Source organism: Danio rerio, chromosome 1 (genome assembly GCF_052040795.2).
Source record: "Danio rerio strain M-AB ecotype USA chromosome 1, GRCz13ab, whole genome shotgun sequence".
Lineage (NCBI taxonomy): Eukaryota > Metazoa > Chordata > Actinopteri > Cypriniformes > Danionidae > Danio > Danio rerio.
Genome location: NC_141021.1, coordinates 33,436,850 through 33,455,522, shown reverse-complemented (window position 1 = coordinate 33,455,522; position 18,673 = coordinate 33,436,850). Strand labels below are relative to the sequence as shown.

The window sequence follows — 18,673 nt, the reverse complement described above, 5'->3', positions numbered from 1 at the left end:
GAGAGAGAGAGGGATTTTAAAAGGGCAAACGGTGGGGAGTTTAATATTTTATGAAGGATGATTGGCGCTCACAAGCACTGGGGGAGGTGAGAGCTGAGGCTCTGCGCAAAATACACCGATTTTTTTCCTTTATTTCTGGAATACTCAGCAAAATGAAAAAAAGTTGCTGTTCATGAAAGTGAATGCTCTTCATTAATGGTTGACTTAAAATAACACACTTACTTGTGTAAACCTATAGAAGTTTTCAAGTAAAATAGCACCATGTTGAATCTAGCAGGTCGAAAATGGATTGTAACCTCTGTCCTCTCCCATTTAGACTTAATTAAGTGAACCTGGTTGTCTCGATAAACACTTCAAGTTAATGCAGATGGTATTTGTGTGTGCTGCTGAGAGCCATGGCTGAATTTAACGCATGTAAACTCCACAAATTTAAATTGCACATGAATGCGCAGGAGCAGGTAACAAGGTGCGCAGCATGCATTATACATGAGCAAAAAAATCGGCTGATTATGGAAAAGGGAGATGAGTCTACTGTGTGATCTAATTAGAGAGAGAAAGAGAAAAAAAGAAGAAGGGAGGGGTGTAAGAGATGGCAGAAAAAAGACTGTCCTTGAGAGTATTTACTGACGCATGCTAGTATGCATAGTAGATTAGTTTGAAGAGAAATGTGTATGAGTGTGTGCAAGCCATACCTGTAGTGAAGAAAATGGAAGAATATAGGGTCAGTTGTCACATTTCATAGTGAGGCTTTTATGATTCATTTTTGTATTAAAACACATATAATGGCAACAAATATTGCCTATTAAAATAAAAAGCAATCCTTTGGGAGAAACAAAGTAATCAAACACTGACAAATTGAAATCAGGGATGAGAAAAGAGAAAGTCTTATTTGTTTAATTTTGACTAGAATAAAAGCAGTTTTTAATTAAAAATTATATTATTTTATATATATTTATATATTTTTCGATAGTCTGCAGAACAAACCATCGTTATACAGTAAATTTCCTTATTACCCTAATCTGCCTAGTTAACCTAATTAACCTAGTTAAGCCTTTAAATGTCACTTTGAGGTGTATACAAGTGTCTTAAAAAATATCTAGTCAAATATTATTTACTGTCATTATGGCAAAGATAAAATAAGTCATTTATTAGAAATGAGTTATTAAAACTATGTTTAGAAATGTGTTGAAAAAAATATTCCCTCCATTAAACAGAAATTCGAGAAAAATATAAACTGGGGTAATATTTCAAGGGGGCTAATAATTCTGACTTCAACTGTATACATATACAGTACAGTGCCTATAGAAATCATCATACATCATACATCATCAATCATCATACCCTATGAAAATGCTGCTTTCAAAAAACCTTCGGAAAACAGTTGTAGAAACCTCTCAGGAGTGGTTAGGAGAAGGCTGCAAAAACATTTAAAGGCAGAAAAATGTATTTAATTTTAGGCTATGACAAATAAAACAATTATTTCAAAGGGGTATGTTGATTTTATATATATGAGCAATGTCACATGTGTAGCAGTGCGATATGTCTATATATTGGCACTGTTGGGAGGCGTGCATTGGCTCGAGGCTGCAGGTCGAGTGCCTTAGTGTCCCCCACCAGCACCGAAATGCAGCCATATCACACTGCTACTTGTGTGATGTTGCATTTATATAACAGTTAGACGACATAATCAGGTTTATAAAAGAAAATCAAACAGAGACTCTCAAAAACTCACAAAAAAAAGTCACTTTAGAGCTAGTATTTGAATGATTCTCTTGTGTAATATCTAAGTTGATAAAAAAAAAAATAGCTGATTTTACGGACATTTTAAAATTACAAAGCTGAACAGCATAAAATGCCATCGATCTACAAAGATTTCCCAGTATTTCTCAACTGGGATTTCACAATATTTAACCCAGAAAAGTTAGAGCAAAGCAAACACTACCAGTTTCTGTGGTATAATTACAGCAGTACAAAATACAAAAAAGAAAGATCGACTTAGTTGTCACCTCATTTACAATGATTTGTTCTGCTGTAGTTTGAATTTACTCGAGAAAATGCTGTTTTTCTCCCCTACGAACTTATTATGCAGTCTCTGTCGCCATCTTGTGGCGAAACGTCAACCATTACTTTCTTTGGTCTGCTCAGACAGGGTGATGGCGGCCAATGCACTGAATTTGATGCTCCGAAATGATAAATATTTCAAAACAGATACTATCTATATAAATAAACTAGATAGTTGCAATCTAAACAACTACATTCTCAACTAAAAAAGCCTCAAAAGTGCATTATGTTGTCCAACAGCTGCAATATTTGTCAAACTGTAGTGTCCTCTGATTTTCACTGTGCTCGTACTGTAGTGCTGTTCTAGTGCTTTTATTTGCAGAATATTGCACAGCTATACGCCAATCAGATTCAAGCACCAGACAGATTTGTTGTATAAATATATTTATTCATTCATTTTCTTTTCAGCTTAGTGCCTTTATTAATCTAGGGTTGCCACTGAACTGCCAACTTATACAGCATATGTTTTACACAGCTGATGCCTATCACCCATCACTGGGAAACACACACTCAGTCACACACTCACACACTATGGTCAGTTTAAGCATATCCAATTCACCTGTACCACATGTCTTTGGATATATATATATATATATATATATATATATATATATATATATATATATATATATATATATATATATATATATATATATATATATATATATATATATATATATATATATATATATTTATTTATTTCTATTTATTTATTTACATTTTTTGTTTTTATGTAATATATTTATGCTGTATATGAACACAGCAGTCATGCTCAAATCAGTATCAAAATAGTCTTTCTATGATAGTCTAAGTAAGGTGGAACAACCCAACTAAAAGCAAAGGTGAGAAAACAATCTGACCCAAAGGAACACTGGTTTCGTAATATATTAAGGGAAATGTCTTTCATAAAAAGCAGCAATGTCTGATTCTGCAAGTGAGCACATTAGTTATTGCTACTTATCTAATTGATAACCACAATGTGCTAGTTCATCTTTTAAAAAGTTGCGTAATTTTAATATGCATCTTAAGAATTATGCAACTTTTTAAGATGTGCAAGCACTTCTTAAGGCTGACACTGAGGAACAGGCATACTCTGACCACTGAGAGACTCACATATGTAAATATATTTTTTAGTAAACTAAACAAAGAAAACAGAGCATTTATACTAATTAAGTGTCTGTTTCGTAACAAAGCAATCCTAAAATCTTAAAAATGATAAAAAATCTCAAAACAATGTTAAATTGCCCTGATATACAAGGTCATTTAAAGACTTTGGACACAGCCAACTCACAAATACATTGTTGAATCTTATGTAAATTATACAGAAATTTACTTTTTTTGAGGAAAGTGATAGTATAAAGATTAGCACAGATATTTCTTCACATGTGAACACATTTTAAGCAAATATGACAGAGGATAATGCTATCATTTTATAGGCTTCTGCAAATGGATTATTATGAACATACAAAAAATGACATTCATAGAAAAAATGACTTTTCATACCGTCATAAATACATGAGCTGATTCATAATTGACAATCAAGATAAGGCATTCTGGATTGTAGGTACACTGTAAAAAGCATTTAGTTGACTTACCTAAAAAGTGAGTAAAAAAAGTATATAATGATTACTGTTGTTTTGTATGTAAATGTTCTTTTCCTTTAATAAAGCCAAAGTGAGTAAACTCATTACCTTAAAATTATTAAATGAACTATCTGCAAACTTTTAAAATTCAAATTAAGCCACATTAACTTTAACATAGGCAGTGAATAGCTTTTATGGCTTTTTATTTACTTTTTTAAAAAGTTAAGTAACTAACCACTTCTTTTTACAGCGCAAATATCCACGTCATCCAATGCTCTTTTTTGTTTTCTTTTGTAAGCTGTATAGACAAAACTGTGTGTAGGTTTGGTGTGTCCACAGTCATATTGGGGTTATTATAAAAGTGTCTTTTTTAATTTTCTGATGTTAAGTCATCGTAACGTGACAAAGGAGTGCAGTTTTCCCACCCACCGAATTAATTGACAGCCGCGTATTAACATGTCTCTGTAGTAACGTGTAAAATCATATCAACAAAACAAGATTTGCACAAAGCAACTGGGATTAAAGATCTGTTCAGTTCCCTGTGATCATCAATGAGTTTTACAAGTTTAAAACCTTTTTAAAACAGTGCATGTTTGTAATGAGTTACAGTGATTTTACCATCTTTACTTTATCACCACAGCTGCATGTCAGTACATTTATAAATAAAGACGCTTCAATCTCAGATTGTGGATGTTAAATCAAGTTTATTTTGTACATTAACATAATGAATATTCATACTGTAGTGGATATTAACGTGTATTTTGTCACATTTGCCGTGCAAAAACAATGCAAAGTTAAATACGCTCGCTGTGTGTGTGTGTGTGTGTGTTTGTGTGTGTGTGTGTGTGTGTGAACTTTGTAACGACATTGTGTGTAAGTCATCATTGCAGAAAGGCTTGATTTAACTCCACAATAAGTACATCGAATAATCATTGGGAAAGTTCTTTCTATTGTATTTCTCACAAACATTACGTCAGATTGGCATTCTTCATGTCTGTCACTGTGCTGTTTATCTGACGCAGCCGATGCGAAGATGGAGGCACACTCTTGACAGGTACATGGGAACAGTGGGTGGAGAGAACAAGCATTAAAGGCACAGGCACCAAAAACAGCTACATTGTGTTTAAAGCAGAAATTTCAAATGTTATGAAAGGTAAATTAAATAATCTGATGAGTCTTTTTGAGCTGAAATTTTGCAGGCACATTCTAGAGACACAAAAGATTTACATTAAATCTTGAAAAAGGGTAAAATAGGTTTTTTTTTTTTTTAAATATATACTTTTTGTGAAACTGTTGCAAACAACTGACACAACAGTGAATGGCTGAACAGTCTAAATAAATCAAATCTGTTTTACATAACAGTTTGACCTATTATAATGAAGAGAGTGATTCATTCATGAGTTTGGAACACGTTCGTAGTTTAGCTGATTAAAATGACATGTCTTGAAAGCAATTTCCTAGCTGACAACTAGCCTTAAGCCTACTTGGTGGTTTCTAATCATTCTGTGCCATGTCTTACTCTTGGAGTGAGTGACGTGATGCAGTAAATCTACAACATTCCCATTATAATCAACAAAACCGTCCACACTGCAACTTACAGTGTTCAAGCAGCGCAGTGACTTCTGGATGAGTTGTTGCATGTAACCGAAAGGAAGTGATTGACTGATATCTGATGTTCATCTTTCAGCTCCAGACCTGGCAGACCTCCTAAAAGGACCCAGAATGTGACATCACCCGATAGCCCTCATGTCCTACCCCACTCCGTCTCTGGACTCATGTCTTCAGGATTAATGTCTCACACTGGTAAGATAATGCACAGTTACTGCCAGAACTAACAAATCTCATCCCAAATGAGTAGCAGAATTTCAGATGATCAAAACAGGATTCAGAATTAAAAGTGAAAGGAGAATAAAAAAAGGTAGAAGTCAATTAATTGATTAAACAAAGACTTGCCATGTGTTCCAGCGACAAGCAATTTGTCTTTCCAAAAACAGATGTGGATAGACTATATGATGCGACATAATTAATCACAAATCAAAGCCAATTAGGAGAGTGCGCTGGTGGACTTTCTTCCCATTAGCACACTGCTGTCTAGAAGTTCAGACTAAATGGATAAATGCATAAGACAAGTAACAGAAAAACTTTTTTTAACAGTATTTAAACTACATGCTTATAAAAGACATGTCAATTTATTTTAATGTTATTGTTTTCAAATTTTTTACCTCTAGGGTGTCATTTACCCTTAAATATAGTCATAATCATGTGAGGGTCCCGCCAATTTATCCAGCATGTATATATATATATACGGCGAAGCAGTGGCGCAGTAGGTAGTGCTGTCGCCTCACAGCAAGAAGGTTGCTGGTTCGCTGGTTTGAGCGTCGGCTCAGTTGCCGTTTCTGTGTGGAGTTTGCATGTTCTCCCTGTGTTCGCGTGGGTTTCCTCCTGGTGCTCCGGTTTCCCCCACAGTCCAAGACATGTGGTACAGGTAAATCCTACGAACAATTTAGCCTATTCACCTGTACCCACACGAACACAGGGAGAACATGCAAACTCCACACAGAAACACCAACTGACCCAGCTGAGGCTTAAACCAGCGACTTTCTTGCTGTGAGGCGACAGCACTACTTACTGCGCCACTGCGTCGCCATGGTCATATATTTATAAATTAATTATTTATTATAATATTTAAAGTCAAATAAAATGATTAGCTGAGATAATCATTGAGCTGTCAGCCAGAAACAAAAACTATTTTGAACATAGATTATCTTGTCACTCGTTGTTTATCACCATCACAACTGGTTTGTACAAAAACACAGATGAACATGGAAAATATAATGAAAATACAATGTGTGGGTTGTAATGTTGATTTGAGGATAGTTAGGACAAACACTTTTAAAAATTAAATCGGAAATATGGGGATTTATGTGAGAGGTTACTGCTTGAAGGTATAGTTAACCCAAAAATGAAAAATTCCTTTTTAAGTAGATCTAAGAGTTTTTTTTTCCCAACAATGTTCAGTACATCTTGTTTTGTGTTTAAAAGAGGAAAGAATCTTAAACTGATTTGAAACATTTCAGCAGACATACAACGTCATAAGACATTAATATTAGGTTGGATTTAGGTCGCCAGTGTCTAAGGACAATGTTAGTTTAAAACGACGTTGATATTTTGTTGATTTTAGGTTGTGTTGGAAAGTGAACAAAATTCAACATTGAGCCAACATCTTAAACCAACGTGATATTGACATCAAAAACTGACATTAATTCTTCAGGTATGGCAACCAAAATCCAACATTTGATAGAAGTCATATTGGTAGCATCCATACGTACCAACAGCTGTAACATCATTAGACATTGATATTTTGTTGTTTTTTTTTAGGTTGTGTTAGAAAGTAGCCAAAATGCAATGTTTATTTGGAGTTTTCCCAATTTCCATTTCCAAACAAAACGCAACATTCCCTAACATTTGGGTACAAAATCAATGTGACTTCATATTGACATCCTGTGCCTGCTGGGAAGTGTAGGATGACTAAATGATGACAACACTATTATTTTAAGTGTGTAATTTCTACCTTTCTAGCATCACTAAATAGATGTGAAAAAATTTTAATGATAATAATGAGAAAACGATTGAAAGAATGTTTTTGAATTAGGTTTTCCAAACACTCTAAAATGTTGACTATAATGAGAGCACTGGCCACATCCACACTATTGTCCAATGTTGCTTCCTGGATTGGACAGTATACTCAAAACAAACAATGCTTAGTTTGAGCTCTGTATAGCCAATAGGGACATTCGTACATGATGTTGATGTTGTCCAGCTTACATCACTTCAGAGTTCCTAAAGGGATTTATTTTTTACCATGGATCCTATGCAGGTAGCTAATTCCTATGACCAAGTTTCTATAACAACCTGTATCTGAAAGCCACTCATGCCTGTTTCAGACCGCAAGCGTCAGCGGCGCGTGAGCAGAGCGTGCGCAGCGCGTATGTCGAGCAGAAGCAGCACGCAGGCGTTTGCCTTTCACACCAGCTGCGTCTGCAGCGTGCAGCTCTTCGGCAGCTGCTGCAGAGATCAACCTATCTCTGTCTATTCTATCTAGTTACATGTCTCTCTATATACAAATACACTTTTAAAACTTTTCATCTGCACCAAGGCCCCTCCTATGCTATTTCTTTAACCGGCAAATGTTTATTTTACAAACTTTATAGATCAAATAGTACTGTATGCTTCTTAATCTAACTTATATGAGAAGTGTCTACAGTCAGAAGACAATCGCCTGTGATATCATGTCATTTGTTTTTTATTATCAAGTTGCTGTAGACCTAGTTATAATAATATTTATAAAATATAGTTATAATGATATTTATACATGAGCAAACTAGTGTTACTTTCTCCGCTTCAGTGATGTCCAGCGGCAGAAAAACAGCTCGTTAATTCATGCTCGTGCAGAGGATGAGATGGACAAAAGTAACCAATGCATGCCATTCTTTTACTTATTTTCGTGTTGTCCGATTCACAGTGCAAACAGCTCCCGGTAGGAATAACTCGAGTGAACATAAAACAAAGCCGATTAAAACTTTCTTCCTCTGCTCAGCTGCACAGAACACAGCGAGCTCACATCATCCAGCATGCGTGTCGCACTACACTACCCACAATACACTTCGCCATGCACTACAAATCCCGAAAATATTCTATTTCCTCTCTCCTACAACACTAGTGTGCAACTTAAGCAAAATTGATACTAAAATTGTTTTACATTTGGTTTTGTAGTTCGGGCCTAAATAAATGTTTGTTGCCGTTTTAAATCGTTTTAAGTTAATTTGAATGACTATATATAAACCAGTTGACATTATTAACGCATTTATTGGGTAAAATTGCTACTTTTTACTGTCATTCAATGAGTTTTGGTCATTATCAATGCACTGTCACTTTAATTGAGCGTGAGCAGCGCGTCAAAAATAGACCCAGCGCCGAAACTAACCGTACGTTCACACCGAAAGCGGCGAGAGCGTCAAAGTAGCCGGAAGTCATTCATTTTCAATGAGAGCCGGCGGCGATACGCGGCGATAAGCGGCGAGGATCAGCGCGGCGCGTCTTCGCCGGCGTGAGCGTCGAGGAGAGTTGAAATGAAGTCAACTTTATGGTAATGAGCTATGACGCGGTTCGGCGGCAAGCAATCAGAATGAAGACGTCCATCGCTTGATAGCAGTTCAGAGAACACAGACCTGTGAACTTTGGTTCCGACCACGGTTGTTCCCAAGGGTTTGATTATTGCGGTCGCCGGATTTACAATTATTTACAATTTTTTCCCACAGGAACATGCATTAAATAAGTTACTGGCGAGTTACTGATGTTCATTAATGTTATATATTTATCTTAAAAAAGCGGGAATCTCACGCGATGTGACAGTACAAAACAGTACGTTACTGCTGCTTCAGGATATTTCAGACATATGGACACATATTGGATAAATAGAGCAAAGCCACACGCAACTTGATCTTCCATTGTTGTATGAATTTGATAAGAAGTGCGCAACATTTTCACGCTAGAAACATGTTTTATGCAGGAATGTAACTGATATGATGCAACGGCTCCTTTAAATATGAGATCAATGTAGCGAGTTTGGACGCTCTCGCCGCAGGAGCTGAAGGCAGAGAGCGTTGTCGCCAGGGCGGCCAGAGCGACCTTGGACGCTCTCGCCGCTTTCGGTGTGAACGTACGGTAACGCTGCACTGCTGCTTCGGCGACGCTCACGCCTCGCTCTGACGCGCTGCTGCTGCGTGCGGTATGAAAGCTCTAATCTGTTAACATGGACGCCGAAAACACACGCGCTGCTCACGCGCCGTTGACGCTTGCGGTGTGAAACAGGCGTTATATTAAGGTTTTTATGAGGAGAAACCCCCATGAATGACTTAATTATGTATGTTAAGTTGGGATGAGGATATTTAAACATAAAACTACCTTCTCACTCGTATAAAGGGTTAGCTTTCTTTCACTTTTTAATTCAGATGCTTGAAATGGTGCTTATTTTACAGACCAGTTGCAGCTTGTTATACTTCTGTGTCAGTCACTTTAAACAGCACTTATCTGAAGTGACGCAAATAAACAATCTGACTCATGCTGTGCTGTGGCAAAGCCCAAAGCCAACAAAACACAAGTATTGTTTTCACACTCCAAATGCAAGTTTGCCCTGAGGTATATGCAACCTCATCTTGCCAACTCTAATTTGCCCTTTATTGTGTTGTGATATTGTGATTAAACCCTATTATATTGTGCCTGGAGATATGTTCACCTCAGCCTCTGTGGTGTCAGCTCTTTCGTTTAAAGCATCCCAACTTCTGTCCACCCTGTATGTGAAGCTAAATACACATTTGCTGCCCGACTTCTAAGCTGCCCTTCTCTTTGTGCGTGCGCACGCACAGTCTGCTCGTTACGACTTCTCAAAGAGAGCCCCAAAAAAGGCCTGCGCATTTGTACTCGATTAGAAAGAGCAGGTGACGGCGAGAGAAAGAGTTGGAGGGAGAAAGAAAATGCTCAATAGCACAGGCCTCTTTTATCTTCCGCAGAGGTCACACTATCAATGTCAGCCACAGAGATGGGAACTCAAAGGCCACTAGGGAGATAGAAAGAAAGAGAGAGAGGACCGTTTTTTTCCCTCTTTGAGTGGATTGCAGACTGAGAGTAGGGAATGCTTTGATATCGTCCTCTTCACAGGCTGAATAGGGACCTTGGCTTTCATGCTCTGATCTTGACATTTAGTGAAAGCATTTGGAGAGCAACTGAGAGAGTGAGAAAAAAAACACCCCGCTCCTAAAGCTCACTGCCAGAGCGTGCTTCATATTTGCACATAACTGTTGTGAATTGCAGCCAAATGCCAGCGAATGCCAAAGTTCTAGAACTGTTTGCTCAGGCGAGAGCGGAGATTTTGAAAGGAGAGATTTCATGGTTTTTGATAGATAGATATTGGTGTTTGGGAAGTGCAATAGTTATTTAATAGAAAGTATGGCTTTTGTAAATACAATGGTGTACTGCAGGAACTGATCAAATGCTCTCTGTGTATGAGTGAAATCAAAACGGTGTTGATTCAGTATTATTTAATAAATTATGTCTTACCTGACAGTAGTTCACCAGAAGCAGTACATTCAGAGAACAGCATTTGGGATTTTCTAAAAATGGTACCACACACACACACACACACACACACACACACACACACACACACACACACACACACACACACACACACACACACACACGCGCGCGAATTATAATATAAAGGAGGATGTCACAGTGGCGCAGTGGGTAGCACGATTGTCTCACAGCAAGAAGATTGCTGGTTCGAGCTTTGGCTGGGTCAGTTGGCTGCGTGGAGTTTGTATTTTCTCCCTGTGTTGGTGTGGGTTTCCTCCGGGTGCTCCGGTTTCTCCCACAGTCCAGTAACATGCGGTATAGGTGAATAGCTAAATTGGCTGTTGTGTATGTATGTGAATGAAAGTGTATAGTTGTTTCCCAGTGTTGGGTTGCGGCTGCAAGGGCATCCACTGTGTAAAACATATGCTTGATAAGTTGGCGGTTGATTCCGATGTGGCGACCCCTGATTAATAAAGAGATTAAGCCAAAAAGAAAATGAATGAATGAATGAATAAATGAATGAATGAATGAATGAATGAATGTATATACAGGAGTTTTCATGTTTGAACACTTCCAGTGAACATGAGAGCTTTATAACAACCTTCAAATCACAAAGTAAGTGCTCTATCAGAAATAAAGGTTAAACAAGTTGTTACTGGGATGGTACTTTTTTCAAATGGTTTACATTTGTTAAAGGGTTCATATACACTGTAAAATGTATTTTTAAAATGTATGGCTTTTAAAGTGATTGGTTAAATTTCTATGAAAAGTTGAGCAAAACCTTAATCAAAACCTTGACTAATAAAATGGTCAATAAATGAACTATGTGCATAATTATAACAATTACATTAGTTTTTTCACTTTGTAATTAAACCATGTGATGTTTTGTAAACAAATTTAATCATTCTATTATTCAATCAGCTCAAGACCAAACCCCTATTAATAGTCTTATGCTGAGTTCAGACTGCATGATTTCAGCCCCAATTTTGATTCGCCAACAGGTTTTGAGAGATCGCTGACAAGGGCCTAAAGTCACAGGCAAATCAGTGGTCGTTTACGTGAGTGACAATCACACAGTGTGAACTATCAAAGATGCGATCTGAGCGAATCGCTGATGAGTCACCGATGAGATATTTGGCATGTTTAATATCTGGAGCTGTCTGCAATTCAAGTTATCCTGTGTGAAATGTTTTCTGATTGAAAATAAAACCGGTGATTACCTACAGCCTATGAGAAAGCAGCATCCACTAGTTTGGGTACCTGCAGGCCAGTGGGAGGCTGGGGGAGAAGTCAAAAGCACTTATTTTCAGTTTATTTGTAGCCAAGAAATTGAGGAAAAACTAGTGTTAATTTGGCAGGAGCACCTGTGTCTGTCTGACGTGTCATCTGAGCAATACCACAACTGGGTTGAAAAGTAAAAAGTAAAGTAAAATGTTGAGGAGAAATTGCTAATTCTCTTTAAAAGCCAGGTGAGCACAATAAGTGTATTTTCTACAGCTAAAGCCTTCTTTTTACATATGTTCCAGTGACAGATTTTATACCTTTGTTTTTGAGAGTGTAGAAGATCAATCTTTTGGTTATGCTGATATGACTGTGAGACTATATTTAATTACATTTATATTATTATATGCTAATTGATTAATGGGATAGTCCTTAGAGATTTAATGTGACAATGAGTTAGTGTTTCAGTGTAAACTTTTGTGTAAGTATTGTCACATTAAATCTAAATCTATATAAGTCTATAGCTGGCTGTCTGGTGCAGTCACAACAACCTGGAGCTCAACACACTCAAAACAGTGGAGATGATAGTGGACTTCAGGAGAAACCCACCTGCTCTTTCCCCACTGAGCATCATGGACATATTTTCTATGATATTTACATAATATTTAACATTTTGTTCTTTTTTTTAAAGCTAGCTAAAGAGAAAATGTACAAGTGACATGTAACAACATGAATTGTGAGGCAAGACGCAGCTCTCTGTGCAATGAAGGAAAGCTAATCTAATTTTAATTGAATTATAACATGTGTGCACTGGGGGCACACACCACACACACACACACACAGTTAACATGGGTTATTGGAGACTTGTGACAATGGGCAGGCTGCTTCAGTTATCAGCGTTTGGCATGGGAAGCAGATCTCAACTTACAGATGTGAGATTCAGCTGATCCAGGACCTGCTCTTCAAGTATAGTGTGTGATGTTAGTTTGACGGAGGATCGTGGAAGAAGCAGAACAGCCTTGAAAGTGAGCGTAGCTTTAGGATGACGCTGTTGGTAATAATAGACCTGTTGTTATCATCTAATGTTACCGTGCCAGTGTGCTCTTCTGTTAAATTTAATTATGGGATGTGAAATATTCATAATTGCTTTCACAAAAGCATTTAAATGAGCCACATTTTTGAAGGTAAATCTGTTAACAGTTCTCATATTCACTTATTCTCACAAGATTTAGGCGACTGGAGTAATGGATTTTTTTTTTTTTTTTTTTTGAAAAGGCAAAACAGGATGACTGTGAATTAACACTTTTTCTTTTTCTCATGCTTGATACTCTGACAGGCCTAACAGCTGCGACACTCGCTGAAGCCATGAAGAAGAAGATCAAATTGGAGGTGATGAACAGTTACCATGGCAATAATAACCACAGTGCAGATTCTGAGAATGGTGACATCACCTCCAGCATGGGTAAGTGTCAGTTCCCCCTCTTAAACACATGTTGAGCCAAGTCATCCCAAATGACACTCAGACATTACAAAGCCTGGCTCAACAATAAATGTTTGTTTGTCAAGGGGTTGACGAGGTTTTCAGTCATCACTTTTTTTGGATGTTAGAATATTCTGTTTTTTATCTTTTTTTTTCTGAGCAAAAAAAAAAAAAAAACAAGCAAACAAAAAAAGACACACAATTGATTTACAGAAGAAACAGTTGAAAGCAAAAACAAACAAAACAAGTTTAGGCTTTATGCAATTCTAGTGTTATCCAACTAATAAGGTGATAAATATTAGAAAGGGGTGCAAAAAGTTTGGGAACCACTGCTTTAGAGTAGGGCTGCACGAATAATGAAAAAAAAGATCACAATCTCAATTCGACCCTACACACGACCTTAAATCAGCTTTTCTATGATTTAGCCAATTAAATATAGACATGGATGTTAATCAAGGATTGCCTTGGCAAAATCATATTTATATAATATTATATATTTACATAATATTTAACATTAGTTTTATATGGATGTCAGAATAAAACATAAGAACGTCAAAATAAATACTTTTCATGATTATATGCTGTCTGTATATAACATCAGAATTGTATGTTTATTTGGTGTGGATACAAATGTGACATCTCAACTTTTGATACACAGTATGTCTTCTGTTCATGACCATGCTATGCATTTGATTTTTTATTATTAAACTAAAAGTAACAAAAAAATGTGATTTGCACCAAGATAACATTATTTAATGCAAATCCAAATTTCATTTTTTAAAGAATTTATTAGACACAGACACGTTTTCTTTTCACTGAATATGAACAAGAATATGTGCTTGTAAATAAAAATGTGCCAAAAATGACCTATAAAAATAAGATTCTGACAACCTTGGATAAAAATATCATGTTTTCACGTTATCATGGTATTGTGATTACTGCTCTAAAATATATTCTTTTTAAATGTCTGGGTGTTTTCCCCTTTGAAAACAATATATTTTATTTTTTGAAAGATTTAAAATATTTTGGGACAGTAAACATGTAAGGTTAAATAATTAAAATGAATCGTTGATTTCTGCTGTCTTCATAGTTTTAAAAACAAAGATTTCTTTACAATTTAAAATGTCATCTTTGGATATATTTTCTGCTGGAGATACTGTTGTCCTAAAAAACAAAGAAAAAAAAGTAGATAAAAAATCTTACACATACCTTAGGAACGATATTACAGAATATTTTGGTGCTTTTAAAACCTTGACTTTTTCAAACCATAGTATACCTTGAAAACGGTTATCGTCCTATGCCTACAATATAAATATAAATACCTTTCCTGACTAAAGTCTTGCTGTCGATCCCAGTTGAAAGAGCAACAAATAATAACTTAACTTCTAGTTTATCAAAAAATAAATTTTTCCAAAGAATCATCTATTGAACTGCATCCCAATCATCACAAAAACTGCAGAAGATTGGACCCAAGATTCTCACAGCATCAGTCAGGTTTGCTGAAGTAAAAATCATGATTTGGATCTGCAGAGTGGATGGCATCATCGACAGCCTGATGTATCAAGTCATTTGTGCTGCCTATTACATCACAAACCACAGGAGAGGGCAAATTCTTCAGCAGAATACTATTCCTTCTCATACTTCAGCCTCCACATTATAGTTCCTGAAAGCGAAGAAGGTCAAGGTGCTCCAGGATTGGCCAGCACAGTCACCAAACATGATTATTATTGAGCATGTCTGGGGTAGGATTAAAGAGAAGGCAATTAAGATGAATCCAAAGAGTCTTGATGATCTCTGGGACTGGGAGTTCTGCTAGGGTACTTTCTTTGCCATTCCAGATGACCTTTTTAATAAGTTCTTTAAATCATTGCAGAGATGTATGGATGCAGTCCTCCAAGCTCATGGGAGTCATATACTCCCATTTCCACTGCACCATGACTTTATATTCTATACTGTACATTATTTCTGTTAAGTGACAAGATTTTGTCTAAGCAAATCAGACCTTATTGTCCTAATTAAATAATTAAAAACCATAATGTCATGATCATATTTTGTTTTGGTAAAATAAGCGTAATCTCGAGGCTCTTCTAATACCAGATGATCAACTAGCAGTCAAGTTATTATTTGTTGTTCCTAAAACTTGGATAAGCGACAAGACTTTTGTTAGGTAGTGTAGATAGAAAGTACAGGTTTGTAATGGCATGATGGTGAGTGAATAATAATAGATGTTTCTGTTTGTGTAAACCAGCCCAATTATTTGAAAACATAAATCTGTCTGTGTGATGGGATGTGCAAGGTATTAAGCCAGTAATACACTTGAGTTTTAGATCTTCTAGAACTTTGTAGTTTTCGTTCATCATCTTTTATTTGTTGTTGTTCTGGAGCTGAAGTGGTGTCATTTCTGCAGCAGTACACATTGTTTCCTTTCAGTTCTTTCATCCATTTGATCTTCTTTAAATCCTGCAGATATTTTACATTCACAAAGTGCTACATTGGGGTGGCATGGTGGTGCAGTGGGCAGCGCTGTCGCCTCACAGCAAGAAGGTCGCTGGTTCGAGTCCCGGCTGGGTCAGTTGGCATTTTTGTGTGGAATTTTCATGTTCTCCCTGTGTTCGTGTGGGTTTCCTTTGGTTGCTTCGGTTTCCCCCACAATTCCAAAGACATGCGCTATAGGTGAATAGGTTAAGCTGAATTGTCCGTAGTGTATGTGTGTATGTCTTGATCCTCCAGGTTGAGGGTTGAGCATTGGGCTAACAACCCACCTCGTAAAAATGAGATGTTATGAAACACCAAGGGTGACGCAGTGGAGCAGTAGGTAGTGCTGTCGCCTCACAGCCAGAAGGTCGCTGGTTCGAGCCTCGGCTGGGTCAGTTGGCATTTCTGTGTGGAGTTTGCATGTTCTCCCTTCGTTCGTGTGGGTTTTCTCCGGATGCTCCGGTTTCCCCCTCAGTCCAAACACATGTGGTACAGGTGAATTGAAATAGCTAAATTGTCCGTAGTGTATGAGTGTAATTGAGTGTGTGTGGATGTTTCCCAGAGATGGGTTGCAGCTGGAAGGGCATCCACTGCGTAAAAACGTGCTGGATAAGTTAGTGGTTCATTCCGTTGTGGCGACCCTGGATTAAAAAAAGGGACTAAGCCAAAAAAACGAATGAATGAATGAATGAATGAATGAATGAATGAATGAAGCCGAAAAGAAAATGAATAAATGAATAAATGAAACACCAACATGGTGTGGCTAAATACCAACTTCGATATATATATATACACACAGCCATGGGAGTTAATAAAGTGCTACATTACACATTTAAAAAGTAATTAATAGCATAGAAAAATATCCACATTTACTTAGCACTGGATTTAAAGTTTGATTGGATTTGAAAATATTTAAGAATGTCTAAGAAACAAACAAGCCGGAAAGCAAATACACAACAGCTTTAATAACAGAGAGAATTTGCCATTATTCTATGATGCAGTGCTTATTTTTCCAGAACAGCATTTATGCGGCGCTTATTTTTCAGAAACTGTGCATTGTAAGCAGATTTAAGCAAGAAAATACCATGAAAATGAGGTTGTGACCTTTTGGAGGGAAAAAAGTGAAAACAGAGGCCAGGATGTCACAGCGAGAGGGATAAGTGTGAATAAGATTAGCCAGGTTTTACCCACAAATGCTAATAAGGAGGAGCTTTTTTATCTTCAGCAATTTAGAGTGAGAATAACCTTGAGTGTGGACTCTTGGTGTAGAATATTAATATCTCTGAAGAGAGCTGAGTGGTGCAGAACTGCTCTCTGTGTCTTTTCAACTCCTTTTTGTCTTGATCATTCTATCCATCTTGGAAATTTCTGTCTCTTTCCATCTATGGCTTCATGTGGCCTGTATGTATAATACTGACACAATGATGGGCTTGTCTGATGAGCATAACTGAAAATATCAGTCTCCCATGCTTGTGTTTTGAATCTGAACCCTCATCCACATGGTCATATAATTATTTACGTTTGACAAACACAAACTGTTCCCAGAATTGATATCTCAGTCTGAGAAATATTATACACCTAAACCTTGAAGACTGAGGAGATCTGTTGGGATGGGTGGCATGTACGAGTTGTTAGAGCGGAACTCCAGTGGCACTGATCCAGTTGGTGACTGGGGCACTGTTTTTAGCAGCTCCCCCTTTGCCCTGATTACCAGGATATGAGCTCATCTCTGGTTAAATAGAGGTTCTTAAAACAGCTGTGCCCCCGAGCAGGAAGTGGAAGACTCTGGATATAGTCACACCGTCCTGTCAAAGAGGAATGTGTCTTGTTGGAGCTGGTGAAAGACAATGTACAGCTAGTTAGACAGAGTTGTGTGTATTGTACACAAACATAAACTCTTTATTTAACATATGCCATTCTCAACAGATGCATTACGTTTTTGAATATTTCCTATGTTTATATCCCCCCTCATGATGTGATTATGGTATAACATTTAAATGCTTTGATCAAAATAACATGGTCGTAGTAAGCATAATTGGGTTAAACTATGTGGCTTACACCACTTTTAATCAAAAGAGACAGGCACCATACTCACATTTATTACCACTCTGCCCAAAGTTGAACTCCACAAATAAACTCTTATGACATTATTCAGATATTTCCATGCTTTCCAAATCTCTAAACATTCAATAAAACTACAGTCACTGCAAAGTTTAAGCTCTGTAAACCCATCCAGAACAATGAAATACAAAGAAAGGAATCTATAGCACAATTAAGCTGCAGCAGAGTTACTGAAATGATAATCAAAGCAGAGAATAACCATACATTAATATGTAGTTTGCACTTATTGTATGTAAAAAAAAAATTTTAAAAATAAAAAATAATGGCACCTCTTTGGAAAATTGGAAATTATTGTTGGTGCACATGTAAACATAGTCATTGAATGATGACCCTTATGATGATAATTAATTAGCCCTTCTTTTAAATATATATACTCACCGGCCACTTTTTTAGGATCAGCATCAGAATGGGGAAGAAATGTGATTTTAGTGACTTTGAATGTGGTGTTGGTGTCAGACGGGCTGGTCTGAGTATTTCATAAACTGCTGATGTACTGGGATTTTCATGCACAACCATCTCTAGAGTTTCCAGCGAATAGTTAGAAAAAGAGATAATGTCGAGCAGCAGTTCTGTGAGCGCATATGTTCGAGTTCGAGTC

At 36.9% G+C, this 18,673-nt stretch overlaps 1 protein-coding gene across 1 annotated transcript in view; it reads left to right on the top strand.

The window, feature by feature from the left end:
- The window catches only part of dachc (dachshund c), a 99,242-nt gene that overhangs the window by 34,345 nt on the left and 46,224 nt on the right, over positions 1–18,673 (top strand). Inside the window, 2 exon segments of the mRNA NM_001045236.3 lie at positions 5,332–5,447; positions 13,336–13,461. Coding sequence (NP_001038701.2) covers positions 5,332–5,447; positions 13,336–13,461 — 242 coding nt within the window.